At 35.0% G+C, this 16,281-nt stretch overlaps 1 protein-coding gene across 5 annotated transcripts; it reads left to right on the forward strand.

The window, feature by feature from the left end:
* Positions 3,418-13,405, forward strand: LOC109845666 (serine/arginine-rich splicing factor RSZ21A-like). Of its 5 annotated transcripts, none has more exons than XR_002248462.1 (7): positions 3,418-3,554; positions 3,959-4,069; positions 4,413-4,501; positions 9,416-9,647; positions 11,668-11,790; positions 11,904-12,826; positions 13,091-13,405. XR_002248462.1 is itself a non-coding variant. In XM_020414965.1 (6 exons), exons 2-6 carry the CDS (start codon positions 3,981-3,983, stop codon positions 11,926-11,928), a joined length of 558 nt encoding a protein of 185 aa, XP_020270554.1. In that variant the 5' UTR covers positions 3,418-3,554; positions 3,959-3,980; the 3' UTR covers positions 11,929-13,405. The 5 variants fall into 5 exon arrangements, 2 of the variants coding, with proteins under 2 accessions (XP_020270554.1, XP_020270672.1); XR_002248458.1 differs by having other exon boundaries at positions 11,904-12,387; positions 12,449-13,405; XR_002248460.1 differs by having other exon boundaries at positions 11,904-12,380; positions 12,449-13,405.

The following is a 16,281-nucleotide window of genomic DNA, read 5'->3' on the forward strand; positions in this document are numbered from 1 at the left end:
AGACAGTTAAGTCTTTCATATTATCAAATTAGTCCCTCAAGACATTGAGTTTTACGTCCTTAACTTTATTCTGAAACTACTGGACCCTCCTCAAATCACTGAAAATTCCACAAGCTATTTTGAAATATCGCTCGTGTCAATCAAGGGTAGAAATAGTAATTGAAACGAAGTTGCCGAATTTTTTGGCTCTCTTCTATAAATCATGTCATCCGTAAATCATGTAATTTTGGTAGCTTGTAGTAATTTAGGAATAAAGAGCACGATGATAAACTCAATCGCAATATTTTACAAACTTATACCCCCGTATGCCATACTTGGACCGCATGAGAGATGCTATTTTCGGGGGGTTTAGGGGTGGAAAAACTTTTTGAAAGTAGAGGTGTTAGCCTGCCACATCACTATTTTTAAAAAATGGTGAAAATAGTTCTTATAAAGAAACAAACAAATTTTTTTTTTCCTCGAAAAAATCTTTTATAAGTCTAATTAATATAAAAATATTACACATGTGATGATGACAAGCGGGCAACAAGTTGCGCCGCTAATCCTTTCTGAATTGCAAAACCTAACCTACGAAACACATACTCAGCGGACCCTACTGTCGCCACATTCTTATTCGCGAATTTCTGAACCCTCCTGAGGAACTCCACCGCATCAGCTGCAAGGAAACCAAACGTGTCGAAAGCGAACGGGATGAAGCTGTGGTGGTTGTCCTTGCAAGCTTGATCATGTTTGCCCACCTTGGCCTCTGCCGCTCTATCCGCTGCATGCCCAACCTTGAACTCTCCATTACTTTTGTGTAACAGAACATGCGCTCAATAAACTATGGGGGTGTATGGTAGCATCCTTGATGGTTACATGAACTTTAAAACTTCGAAAAAACCATATGTATATATGACCATCATAAAGATCTATAAAGAAGCCTTATAAACATATCAAATTATACAAAAACTTTCCTAACATTGTCAAGGAAGGGAAAATTTATTTATTTTGGATGATTATCAGATAGCCCCCATAACTTTCCAAATATTTCAGAAAACCCCCTTAACTTTAGGGGTTACTAGACCCCTTTATCTTTAAGCTTTTAGGAAAAAGTCAAAAAAACATGAACTGCTTATTTTCACTAACAAATTTGTCCCTTGGTCTGATTTTATCCATCCACGTGCAACTTGCAGTTTAACATTATTAAGAAGTGCTTTCTTATAGATGAACAAATTTTTAAAACAGTCCCAAAAAGATTTTTATTTTTAAAACCGACCCGATTTTCATTTATTTATCAAAATCGACCCACTTTTTGCCACGTGGACTTAATGAAGTTCCTAAACAGTCGGGGTTGGCAACCTAGACTGTTTAGGAGGGTGTTAAACCCCAATTAGAACTCTTTTCATGTCCTAAACAGTCGGGGTTGGCAACCCCGACTGTTTAGGAACGTCATTAAGCCCACGTGGCAAAAAGTGGGTCGATTTTGATAAAAAAACGGGTCGATTTTTAAAAATAAAAAACTTTTTGGGGCTGTTTTGAAAAATTCCTCCTTATAGATCTTTAAAATTGAAAATAGGTCTTATGGTAACCCTTTAAACTTAAGGATGTTTTCTTATATTTTGGAAGTTATAAGGGTTTGTTGGATAATCATTCAAAGTTAAGGTGGATTTTCTAATTGGATAAATTGCACTAAATCTCCAAGAACTTTTCGTGCTTGCAATAAACCCCTATTAGCTTCCAAATATGCACTAAAACCCCAATAACTTTTGTAGAAACTATTAGGGGGTGTTTGTTTTGTATCCCAAAATTTATGGATATGGATTTCACCATAGAATTTGAAATCCATAAAATTTTTTACATGTTTTGGGATCTTTAAAATTTTGTTTGTTTCATCAATATTTTGGGATTTGGAATACCAAAATTTATAATATTTTGTTTGTTAAATTTATAATATTATATATTATATATAAATTATCTATATTATATATATATATATATATATATATATATTATATTTATTATAATATATATATATAATGTATAATATATTATATTATATATATATTATATATATAATATATATATATATTATTTATTATATAATATAATATATTATATATATATAATGCTACAGTAATTTACTGCAGCATTTACTAAAGCATGAACAGTGATTCTTGGGTCCTCCTATAATTATAGAGGAATAGATGTATTATATTAAATATTATATTATTATAATATTATATTTAATATATTAATCTTATATTATAAGCATTAATACATCAATATCCAACCTACATCCTCTCTCAATTGTAGGATTTCACAAATTCTAAAATATAATAATTTTTTATTATTTGGGGATTCAATATCCTAAAATTAGTTTTGAAACAAACATGGTTTATGGAATTCTAAAACCCAAAAAACTTGTAATCCACCTTATATCCCAAAAAGAAGTTAAAACAAAAGAGATGATTTCACAAATCCTAAAAATATATTATTTTTTTATAATTTAGGGATTCAATATCCCCAAAAAAATGAAACAAACAAAGTTTAAGGAATACCAAAACTAAAAAAAAAGCACTTTTTACATCCCAAAACTTGAAATCCACCATATATCCCCCAAAAAAATTGAAACAAACAGCCCCTTAGTATCTTTTGGCTAAATTACACTAATTACACAATAAGTTTCAAAACCATTTTATATTGTCTTTTATTCAAATTTATGGGGTTATCTGCAAAAGATGCGTAAACTTATTGGAGATTTTCTAGAATTTCAAAAGTTATTGGGTTTATTGTACAATTTTGAAAGTTATTGGTTGTTTACAACAAAATGTTGCTCTTAGGCGTTTGCTATATAACCTACACTCTCTAATTTCTATCATTGCTTCAACTCCTATCACACAATAAGGATAGGTCATTAGATGCTTTCGTACGAGACGTTGAGATTTGAGATACGTATTCGAGAGTTTAGTCTTATATATTTTCTGTACTTTTCTCTTCTATTTCAAGGATGTTTTAGATTTTCTATCCAACCCATCAATAATGCAGGCAACAATTTAAAATAGTTTATGTTATTTCTTAATTAAGTTTTGAAGTAATGGCATATTAGTCTCGTAGATCATCCTTTATTGCCACCCCTCAAATATTCATTTTCATTGCCAAGTTGTCTCTCTGGTCATGTGAAGTTTATTAATTAGGGTGAAATTCCATTAAGAGTTGATACTCTTGTCCTCTATAATCTCTATCAGAGGTGTGAATTGGCAAGAAAAATGAAGACCCAAGGGATTTTTTTTGCAAATCCTGAGATCTGAGGGACTACATGGTAATTAAAGAAGATGTAAAGGGATTAATATGCAATTACCCCTTTTATTTTAAGAACCGGTTGTAGTTTTCCGCAACTAAAAAATCTTGATTATACTTTGCTGAAAAATCCCAGAAACTTTATGTACTCCCTTATATATTTCGAACAATCCAGAAGCTCCCGTCGCCTGTACGCTAGGGTTTGAGAGCGCTTCCCCGTTCGCCCCAAATTATCATAAATCGCAAAATTCCCATCAAATTCTTAGCAAATCAAGCGGGTAACACACGAATCTTCCCCTGTTCCTCTCTAATACTTCAAATTGAATCCCTAGATCATCGAATTTCATCGCAAGTTCCTCAAGATTTTGTCGAAAATTGAAGAATTCACTTGATTTCGTCAAGCAAGTCATATTCTTTTTTCTTCTACTTCTTTTATATCAGTTAAAATATTGTTGGAAACTGGAACTGATTAGTTGTTGGAAATACTGTTCAAGTAAATAATTTCTGTTATTAGTTTTACTTCTTTTATCTTTTTGATTCCTATCATTCTTTTGTATTAATTTCTATGTCTTTTTATGGTTTGACTGAGAACGTTTCTGTAATGAATCCTGTAGAGTTATCGCAATCAGTTCTGTGAACTTCAGGCTCGATTGATATATTATTATTATTTTCTTAATTATAGAGTTGGGTATATAGTTGACAGTATGACCCGGGTTTATGTCGGCAATTTGGATGCACGGGTGACTGAGAGGGAACTCGAAGACGAGTTTCGTGTGTTTGGAGTTTTACGAAGGTATATCTAGAATTCCATTTGTTTCTTTCTTGACTGCAGTTTATATTCTTAATCATCTAGTTTGTCCCTTTACTTTGTTCAGTTGTTGTATCCCATTGTTGGCTATTTACGTGCTAAATCTGATTGCAGCATAAAAATGTAAAGCAATATCTCTGCTTTTGCATGATGAGAAAAATAAGGAACTATTATTTTTTATCCATGTGAAGTCCTATATCATCCGAATAAAGCTTTTAGGCTGTGGATTTATTTGTGGGCATTTGCGAAGTTCCTAATCAGTGATGTAGGTATGACGAAATGCATCTTGTGTATATCTACTTAATTCTTTATATTCTTTTGATGGCAGTGTATGGGTAGCCAGAAGACCACCTGGCTATGCTTTCATTGACTTTGATGATCGCCGAGATGCTCTTGATGCAATTCGCGACATGGATGGTATGTAGAGAAGCATATTTTTATATTTGGTCCGAATATTTTAATTATCTTCAATTTCTTCATTATTTTGTGCATATATATTATATATATAATATATATATATATATATATATATATATATATATATATATAGAGAGAGAGAGAGAGAGAGAGAGAGAGTAAAACTTGTGTCAACTTAAGTGGATAGCAAAAAGTTGTCCACCGAACTTTTTAGGCCTCTCATATTGCCTAGGGATCTTCTTGCATGATATGAAAAGATTTTTTATATTAATAAATGAGTGGATGTTTGGTGGACATCAACTTAAGTTGATAGGAGTCTTCTATATATATATAAATCTTTTCTTAAGGATGGAAATGGATGAAAAATAAATTTTAACGATTTCCTAATCTAATTTCCTTTTCTTTGATTTTAGGAAACAACCAAATAGGCCCTTATCGTATAACTCAGTCATCCTGTATGTCTTAAGTTGATAGCGAGTCTTACTAATATATATGATATATATATATAGTATATATATATATATATATATATATATATATATATATATAATATATATATATATATATATAGTTAATAGTAAGGCGGAAACAAAAATCAACAAAGAAAATGAATAGAGGACTTACAGAGTGAGATGGTCGATACTCAAAATAATATCTTTATTATCCAATATATCTTACAATAGAACACTCTTAATTTACAGAGGGAGGTAAACAGAAGAACTCTCAGACTCTCTTCTCTTACAATCTTTTATTTTCTTACACAAACTTGCATAAACTTCATACTCAACTTATATTTATATACGTCGTTCCGAACTTCTGAAGGCTTCGATTCTTTTTTGACAACGATGTGGCATCTTTACTTTTCAAAAGTATTAACTTTTAAAAAGTAAACATCTCTTTATTGAAGTAGCTTTTATAAAGCTTATTTTAGAAAGCTGCTTTATAAAGTAGTTTTATGGAAAGAGGATTCTAGACGGCTCCCCGAGGCTCAATCTAGATTTTAATACTGCTTATGAAGCGGGATTTTTGCCTTTAAGATTTGGCAAATTAGTGTCAAATATTTCTGCCCAAATGTTATCCGGATCTTGAACATCTTGATTAGGGGTGTCTTCTTCCATAGAATAGTGGCTTCTAGTATCATCAGTATCAAAAGCTTCTACAAATTGTCTTTTGAAATATTCTAAGAACTTCTGTTGAATTTCTACTTCAGAACTTTGAGGATATTTCCTCATCATTTTTGCTATTTTTAGCATCGGATTTTCCTTTTGAATCTCTTGAGTCATATGAGTCTCAAGAACAGAAGTATTTTTCTGAATTATTTCTTCCAATTGTTTAACTTTGGTTTCAAGGCAAATGCCATTCCACCAACGACAATCGAACTTTTCTTTTAAGGGCTGGTATATGAGAAATAGTCCAATCACATTCAAACGATCAATTCCAAATTCAAGGTATCTCTGCTTCAGCAAAGAAATGAATAAGACACATGCCATTTATGAGCTGGCTTTCATCCATTTTAGCAAGAATAGGATGGGAATCAACTCATGATGAGTATAACTTCATCAATTGTTCAGGAATAATACTTATTTCAATACCATAAGTTTTCCACCATTTATAGAACGAAGTTGGGATACCCTTTTTAAGGGCTTCTAGACAGAGTTTAATCAGCTAAGTATGTTTATTCCTTGGGTTCTAGTATAAGAACACATCATGAAAGGCCTGCTTATAGTCCCAGTAATTAAAAAAATATATTTCTCTAGAGTTTTGGGCTTTTACCAATGGTAGCTCTTGATTTGGATTAATGACCCAATTTCGAGGAAGTATAACTTCTTAGATGATGCATTTACTGAAGCTAGGCGGGACATTATGATTCTCGCTAGCCCAAAAAATGGGTAATTTCCATACCCTTCTGCATGATAAGAGTTTTCATCCATGCTCTTGATTTCAGAGATAATGTTGGATAAAAAATTTCATGCAGATATTTCTGTTTTAGTTTTTCGGGATCATTCATTATAGAAATATCCTCTGGTTCTAGATACAGAACCACTTCTGAAATGAGCTATTCTGTCCATTCAACTTCTCTTTTTATTACTGAAGTAAAAGGTTCAGGATTATTTTCCTGTGAGATTAAATCGTTTATGCCTTTATAAAAGGTCTGGGATGTTTCATGATGTGTATACAAGAAGTTATACTTTAATAAAAGAATCGAAGATGTGTTAGATCCTATAATCTGAATACCCAGACTCTCTTATATGATTTGTAGAAGCTTTTGATACTGGTGATACCAGAAGTCACCATTCTATGGAAGAAGATATCCCTATTCAAGATGCTCAAGATCCGGATGATATTTGGACAGAAATATTTGACACTAATTTGCCAGACCTTAAAGGCAAAAATCTCACTTCATAAGCAGTATTAAAATCTAGATTGAGCCTCGGGGCTCGGGGAGCCGTCTAGAATTCTCTTTCCATAAAGTTACTTTATAAAGCAGCTTTCTAAAAGAAGCTTTATAAAAGCTACTTTAATAAAGAGATGATGTTTACTTTTTAAAAGTTATACTTTTGAAAAGTAAAGATGCCACGTCGTTGTGAGAAAAGAATCGAAGCCTTCAGAAGTTCGGAACGACGTCTATAAATATAAGTTGGGTCTGAAGTTTATGCAAAGCTTGTGTGAGAGAATAAAAGATTGTAAGAGAAGAGAGTCTGAGAGTTCTTCTGTTTATCTCCCTCTGTAAATTAAGAGTGTTCTATTGTAAGATATATTGGATAATAAAGATATTATTTTGAGTATCGACCGACGATTTTATCTCACAGGAAAATAATCCTGAACCTTTTACTTCAATAGTAAAAAGAGAAGTCGAATGGACAAAAGCTCATTTCAGAAGTGGTTCTGTATCTAGAACCAGAGGATATTTCTATAATGAATGATCCCGAAAAACTAAGACAGAAATATCTACATGAAACTTTTTATCCAACATTATCTCTAAAATCAAGTGCATGGATGAAAACTCTTCTTATGCAGAAGGGTATGAAAATTACCCATTTTGGGCTAGCGAGAATCATAATGTCCCGCCTAGCTTCTCATTAAAACCCTTGATGAAGCTTTTATAAATCAAATCATAAACCATAGGTAACATTAAAGTATATAGCTAACCCATTTTATTATTACTTTGGGCCTGATTTGACATTGATCCAGAGGATAATTCTCATATACCAGTCATATACAAAGACTGGTTTATGATTTGATTACATGTCGTTCTAATTCTTTCACCTTGTTACTCAACATATAAACATTCTATATTCTTACAAGCAAACAATCAAAAGATAAACTGTAAGATGAAATTTAAGCAGACATGAAGTATATATAGAAGCATATAGACCAGTGGACCCTTTTTCCATTAAGGTGTTATTGTTTGGTAGTCAGAGGTAATTAGGTCTAATGCCACACTATTGTGTGATTTTCTTATTAGATTTAACCTTTATTGATATGATTAACATCATGTATATGCATGTAATGTTGTTCGTCCGAGATAGATGTCTACAACATTCAAAAATTCCTGGTACAGAATAAAAATTCACTTGAATAGGCTAGTACTCTGCTTGAGATATAGTTGTATCTAAGCAAAAAAACTTGTATAAGTAAACTCATGAGGTCAATTTAGCTGGTATGCACAAAGTTGCTGTACATTTTTGCACATTTTGGTTATATAGAGTGCATGAAAAACTTATGGTTCTTATTCAAATATCAGAGTAATTGAGGATATTCTATCAAGAAGATTATGCCCAACAGATGTCGGTGAATACTAGCTTTAACTATATTTGGATATATGATAGATATTATCTCTATGGTGTTCAATATTTTCTTCTTTTGTTGTATTTCTGCATGTATTTTTTACTTTGAGATGAGGATATTTTCAGAGTTTTCCTCAAAAACATACTATACTTGCTAGTGGTGCCTTTGCCATCTTGCCACCTGGCAGCTTCTCTGACATCAGGAACAACACAAACACTTGATAGTTTAGTAACACATTTTACATATTTTCCCTGACTCAAGGCTTCTAATTAAGTAGGAGTCCTGCATGGAAAAGATAAATTTATGTATTGGGGAGAAAGAATCAGATCTTTACTTTTTAAAGACGGGACTTCTATACGCAGAGATGAATAAACCTTTATGCAAAACTAGAATTTTACCCAATAAAGTCAGAAAAAAGCTTATAGCTTTTGGTGAAATATTAAGAAATTGAGTATTGTGTTAATCCATCTAAACATCTACACTGATAGTCTTTCTTAAAAAAAACCAGTTGCTATGTAATGAGGCCCAATAATTACTGATTGATTTTTATAAAACGCTTGTTAGTGCTTCTTTTCTGACTTAAAATTATTAATTTCTTAATATTTGTGATCATTAGTAGCCTTCTGCTTACTAGTGCACAGTCTAAGCTTAGTTCTGAATAATAACAATTGTTAATGGTTATGATACAAGTTCTATATCGGAAATATATAGGTGTTTTGGTCAATGTAGTGGTTCTAGAGTAATTGATTATATTTAATTGACCCGTCATAGATGAAATATCACTAATTTACTTCCATTTTAGTATCTCTTCCAGCATTTTCCCTCTGTGGTGTGGATGGAGTTTTAATAGTTGTATTATAAAGCAGTGTTATATTGGAGACTGGGATGAATTTTAAATTCTTTCTGATTGTTCAGGAAATTAATTAAATTCAGATTTTGATCGAGGAATATTTCTAGCTTGAATTTCTACTGCTGAGATACTTCTGGCGCCTCTAATTTAATCTGCTTCAGTACAACTACCAGCTGTATTTGACAATAGTTGATCACTAAATACTTCAGTTTATGCTGCTCACACCCTAATTCTCGTGTCTTCAAATCTTCTTTCTATATCTTCTTTCTATATAGGTAAGCATGGCTGGAGAGTGGAGCTTTCTCATAACTCAAAAGGTGGTGGTGATGGTGGACGTGGTGGTCGGGACCGTTATGGGGGTGGTTCTGATCTCAAATGCTACGAGTGTGGTGAGCCCGGTCACTTTGCTCGTGAATGCCGGTTGCGCATTGGTCCTGGAGGATTAGGCAGCGGAAGGCGTCGCAGTCCAAGTCCCAGATACCGCAGGAGTCCTAGCTACGGTCGGAGGTAATTATATCGTGTATCTAGCTACAGATGCTTATGGAGATCTACTTTTACCTTGTTTTGCATTACATCCATTCGTTGCCTTAAGGATGTGATAAGAAAATCATCATTCTGCAATAATTGTGCTTGGTAACCATCTTTAATTATATAATATAGCTACCACAGGTTGGAGACGTCATTGGGTTGACATGATTCAGTTTTTCGCTTCAATTTGTTACCTTCTGGAAATGATAGTATAGTTGTGCTACAAAGTTGGTGTCTCAAATACTTTTGGCTGTTAGTTACTGTTGATGTTTTAACTTGTGGTTTTCATATCAATCTTAGGTCGGAAGAGAAAACCTTATATGCAGTTATAGAAATCGTGTTGTGGGTTGAGTTGTTCCCTAAACTTCCTTAACTTCCTTGTACCAATAATATTGTGTTGTGTCTTTTGGAATTAGGGGAAGGAAGGATATAATTTTCAGCATTTTCCTTTATGCAGTAATTGTTTCTAAATGAACAGCTCTACATCAAGACCATACGCACTGGTATCCCTGCATGGATATAGTTACATCTGTTTTATGAATCTGCTGTGTTCGACAACCATTAACCTGATTAAGGAGTTGAGTTGTGTTTGGCAAAAAACTGAACCAATTTGGCCCAGTTTTTCTCATTTTTCTCCCCTTAACCAGGTTAAGATTAGACCGCTTCCCCTTGGGACCAACCGAGTCTGATGAAGGACTTAACTAGGTCAAGGAAGATTCACAAAAACACACTCTTATAAATGCCACATAGTAATAGTTTGCAAGCACTGCGAAGGGGTCGTCAAGCATGCGTTATCTACTTGACTGCCTGGGATATACTAAACGTGATTAGATCTATTACGTGAGTGTGCCTCATAGGTCACAATCTTTACTTTTGGTCTGTCGTGTTTAGCTGCCGAAACAGTTTGTTATCCATTTTCCTATATTAAGTCTTTCTGTGCTGGATGCATAGGTGATAGGTATCTTGTGTTATTCATGTTAGTTAAATGTGGAAGTTAAAACCCATTACCACGCTCTTTCGTTGTGATAACATAAGTTCTTTTGGTGAATTTAAATAACTAACGTGTAAAATCTTTAGTCTTTACCTTGATTGAGCTTGCAAATTTAGTAGTTAGATATCTACTTGAAAACTGTAGCATTTTAGTTAGCGATGGAGGCTACTTATCAATCACTGAATAGTTGGGAATGACACTCTCGATGACCTCGAGTGAATTATAAGCATTGTTGTTATAGATGATAATGCAGATATGTAATAACATTACAATAGTTCTGATCTTGGATACAAAAATAAATAAATAAATAAAATTTTGAGGATATCAGTTTTGTTACTTTATAACTTTTATTTAGTTCCTATGGGTTGATTGAAAATGCTAATCACTTGAATATTAGTTCTAGCTTATTGTGTACACAATTTAATGTTTTTCATTTATATATTTGGCTTCATGTTTTTCAACTTGGATTTGGTGATTAGCAAAGAAAACATTTACATTCTTGAAAGCTACTTGTCTATGTTCGTTTCAATTCTTCTACTGCATAAGCTCATACAGTGTAATTTTGGATATTTCTACATGTTGTCTTTCTCTGTTTTTTGTTGATATTCAGTTTTTTGTATCTTTAATATCAATTAATTTTCAGGATTTATGTATCTAACTCACGCATTGCACTCAAGCATGCACACATGTACACCTGATACGATTTTAATGTATAAGCTACCAAGATATGGACGATTGGTGAGACCCATCATAATAGTCTCATAGAAGAATCACATATACCTCAACACTCCTATCTCTTGACAACTTACATTGCTAAATGAGCTGGCTGCTCATATCGAGTATTCCCATATTTGTATGTATCTTCCTTATCAATTTGGGTCTAGGATTAATCCATCGAACTCACAGTATAACACAACTCAACTTGTCAGTCGCATGCTGCTGCTCCTTAGCAAATGATAATGCATGCTGTTTGATGGTGGAATTCTAACTTTTACTGCCTTTGAGCAGGAGCTACAGTCCTCGTTATCGTTCTCCACGCCGTCACAGTTTGACACCACCACGCCGCCGCAGCTACAGCAGGTCACCACCATCTCGCCGTAGTCGTCGTGACATATCGCCTTATGCCAATGGGTACATCACCTAATTAGCTGATTATTTGATTATTTTGACTTTTTTCCTCTCACTTAAGTTTTTATGCTACAAGAGTATATAAGAATTATCGTTGTTATTATATCCACTAACAGGGATAGGCGTCGCAGCAGGAGCTAAGAACTGTTTGATGCTAGATGCATGATCTGTATGAAGGGTAGCCCTATGTTGCTAATTAACTGTGTTTTAAAGAGCGATCCTGTGGGAACTTCTTAAACTTGGTTAAGTCTCTTTGAACTCTATTAGAATTTGATATATTTCCTATATCATTGTCGTTTTTTAATTAAGTAGGGATATATTACAAGGACCTGTAGAATGTCACTAAAAGATAAATTGTCTTTGTTTTCTTGTGTTGAGGAGGCGTGGTCTCGCTTTAGCGGCTCGCCACACTTCAGTACTCAATTGCTTTTGTCGTCCTACCTCACGTGGTTTTGTTCGCCTACACTGCTATCTTCATTGGTTCTTGCTCTCTAGATGCTTCTGTGTGCATGACACTTTCTCCCGGTGTGTTGATGACTCGACCCTTTATTTGTTTTTACACATAAGAGGCTCGAAGAGCTACATGTCAAAAGGTCAGAGGTAAATCGAATATGTTTCCTGAAGAATTGTGCCATCAGATTCTTATGTTTCAGACCTACAGGATATGTGGGTTCTGCTGGCCTTCTTCCTTCGGCTGCACTGCTGGAGTCGAATGCTTCAATGGATTTTGGGGGAGAAAGTTTGATTAAACTTAGAGTTAGGTGACCTACCCAAGTTTCACTTATGAAGCCGTGGATATGGTATCTACTTGTTACGGTTGCCTCAGTGAGCTCTTAAAGTTTTAGAACCGCTTCGTCTCCATGAACCAAGGTCATCATCCTCTGATAGTCACTAGTCCTCCACACTATATTTTCTGGTTTATAACCAGCTAGGATTTTTAAGATCCTTCAGCGAGCTTCTAGAATTTTCAGAACTGCTTCAGAACTGCTTCGGCTTCATGAACCAATAACGTTCGCATATAGACATGTATATGTTTTCTGTAAGTAGTTTTTCCCCAGAAATTTCAACTATATTCATCTCATTCATTTTTTCCAGCTTTCTGCTTGCATCTATATTATGGAATTTCCAATTAAAAATCATTCAAGTCTTACAACAGTACGAGGTACTTGCCTTGTATATTTGTTCATGGCTAGCTCGTCCTACTAAATTATGACCGTCCAAGAAACTTATCTGCCTCGTCCAACAAAATTACGACCCTCCAGGAAACTTATCTCAGTCTGGCTTTTGTCCTACAAAATTACAGTTCTCCAAGAAGCATTTGTGTTTCTCTCCTAACTTGCGAACTAGATGCTTCCTTATTTGAGCTGCTGTCAAAGAGGGTAAGCAAAGCATAATTGGTGACGGATCTTCGTATGCTTACAGTTAATGGCTTCTAAAGACTTCATAAAACTTTTGTGGCTCACGCTTACTATAGAATGTTGATGATATGCAAAGCTTCTACCGATTTCACAAACGCTTCGTTTGCTTAGAGCAGAGCTGTTATTGAATTTGTAGTCGCTTCTCTGTGCTATCTATTCGACTATAATTGATTTAAGATTTCATGGTTCCTATTTTCTTATGACGCTGGTGTTCATGGATATCATTCGTTGAAATTTTGTTTGCTCTTCTTTGGGGAGTTTTCTTTGGTAGCGTTCATCTTTTGGCCTCAGTCCTTGCTAGTCGAACAGTGGAATTATTATACTGCTATTGAGCTCCAACATTTTTTAGTGACGGTTGATTTGATGAATTTATCTTCGGGAAAGTTGGATAAATGTTTTGATCATCCGGCTACCGAATAGAGAATGTCAGTTTGTTGCTTGTTTTCAGGCTTGTTGCCTTGCTTCGCAGATGTGTTTTCTCGTATTTTTGTCGAGACCGTGTTCCTTTAAGACGTCTTGATAGATTCATGTACGTAATTGTGACGTAAATTATGCTTACGTTTTGACGTAAATTATGCATGTGTGCATGGTTCAAATAGATTTGGTTAGCCTTGTTGTTGTTGTTGTTGTTGTTGTAATAAAGCAATGCGGCCATCATAAACCATTAGCAGAGGATAGAGTTTCAAGCAAAAATAAGTAGGGGGGAAGGAAGAAATCGTCAAAAGTCTACAATCACTAAAGAAAAGGGTCATACGCAATTTGGTAGGTAAAGCCAAAGCTACAATCACTAAACAAACACATAAATGTACATGATCATTCTTAGTTGGCGCTAACGCCCTCCTTTTTTTGTGAAAGCGACAACTAAACAAGCAAATTTACCTAAAAGCCGCCCAAGGCTTGGGTGGTCAGTAAGAGATCTTTTAGCTTTCCGGCCAAGAGTTCCACCATCAGCAAAGAAAACATCCCCCGCTCATCCACCCGTGCCTGCAAAAAGATTAATATGTTTGCATGCGGTAGTCATAGTTACAACCTATCCAATTAGGAGGAGGGAAGAGAGAAACGGGGTTAATTTCACTTAACCACTGGGACTTTGTGGGCTTTTGAGCCCCTTTAACTCGGGTTATCTCGGAACTTCAGAGTTTTCTCCTCAGAGGGCGTGCGCCGCCTAACTGATCTCCTTACCGATTAAGGGGAAATAATGAAAATATTCCTTTTGAACAGGGTAACTTTTGACAATTGGGGGGCACTTTCGTGCTTTTTCCATCACGTGTAATATTTGAAAGTTCACGGTGTTGCTTCGAGGATTACATAACAATTTTACAGGGGTTAAGTGGAATAAACAAAATTCTGGGGGTTATGTCAGAAACCGGCCAACATTAAGTGAAATTAACCCCGAAGAAAATGTAATAGTTTATTTGCAACTAGGGTGCAAGAATGGATTCTCAAGGAAATGAGACGGACTCCAGGAAGTAGGAGACCATGAATTGTATCTGAACCTGATGGCTTTTGGTGACTCCTAATAGTTCATTATTCTCACCTAATACTTTTTTTAGTGGTAATTGATAATACAAATTAGTTTAACAAATGCTCCTACTGTTGTATAACTTATACTACTCCCGAGATGGCGACTAGATCAAAATCACAGCTCTTTGGTTAATTATGGTCCCTTTGCGTATCTAAGCCTCGTTCCGGGAGCTTGCTTCTGATTGCAGACTTTTCTTCCATGTTTGCTATATCCACTCCCAAACAGTAATTTTGGGAGTTGGATTGTCGAAAATGCCATTTTGATGTTGAGGGTGTTTCTGGAATGGATTTGGCCTGGTTTGGTTTGGGAGAAGGACAATTTAGTCCTCACACACCCCCAAAGTTACTGTTTGGGAGTGTGAATAGTTGGACCCCTTTTCTTCTTCTAAAATTTTCAACCTCCATTCTGACACCGGGAGGACGTGAGAGTTCATATCATGGTAGTTCCTTTTCTTATCATTAAAACTCGAAATGAAATTTCGAGTCGAGGTTTCGATATTTCCTAAAGAGAGAGGACGGAGGACCAAATGAACATGTTGTGTGTATGTATGTAGCCCCCGAGTATATACCAATCACAATAATGGTCTCTATAGGAAGATCAATCTCGAGTCCTAACCTTGTCTATAGATCATATCTAGCAGCGTGCAGCAATGTGACTCAATACAATTATCAAAAGTTAATTACATGAAGACCCAATTAAAGGAATCTTCATATATATATATATAGACTTGTATTGATAATTGTCGCGGGGGGTGGTGCGGGCGTTAGGTAAGTCAAATATTAGAGAGAGATATTTAAGAGAATAAATTGAATTCAATCTATTAACATAATACAAAGGACCCTTTATATAGGGCTTGAAAGAAATTTAGGAAAGAAACTAATTACCTAATTACAGAAGGAAACTTCCTCTAATCAACTACGTAATTAATACCCATAATTACAATATTATTACTTCCTAATATAGACTCACGCTAACACTCCCCCTCAAGTTGGGGCATACACATCAACCATGCCCAACTTGCTAAGTGAGTCGTAGAATGCCCTTTTCGAAACCCCTTTTGTGAGGATATCTGCAAGCTGCTCTTCTGTGGAGACAAAAGGAAAGCTAATAAGGTTGGCATCTAGCTTTTCCTTTATGAAATGACGATCAACCTCCACATGCTTAGTACGATCATGCTGGACTGGATTCTGTGATATATCAATGGCTGCCCGGTTGTCACAGTACAGCTGCATAGCATTTTTAGGTTCGAAACCCAGATCACACAATAAGGCTCGCAACCACAACAATTCGCATACTCCATGAGCCATCCCCCTATACTCGGCCTCAGCACTCGATCTAGCCACAACTTTCTGCTTCTTGCTCTTCCACGTAACAAGATTACCTCCTACAAAGGTAAAGTACCCTGAAGTCGACCTTCTATCAGTAACACTCCCAGCCCAATCTGCATCCGTAAAACCACAAACTTCGAGACAATCATTGTGTTTAGAAAAAATCACTCCTCTTCCTGGGGATGACTTCAAGTATCTCAAAATTCTGATTACTGCATCCATG

Source organism: Asparagus officinalis, chromosome 1 (genome assembly GCF_001876935.1).
Source record: "Asparagus officinalis chromosome 1, Aspof.V1, whole genome shotgun sequence".
NCBI lineage: Eukaryota > Viridiplantae > Streptophyta > Magnoliopsida > Asparagales > Asparagaceae > Asparagus > Asparagus officinalis.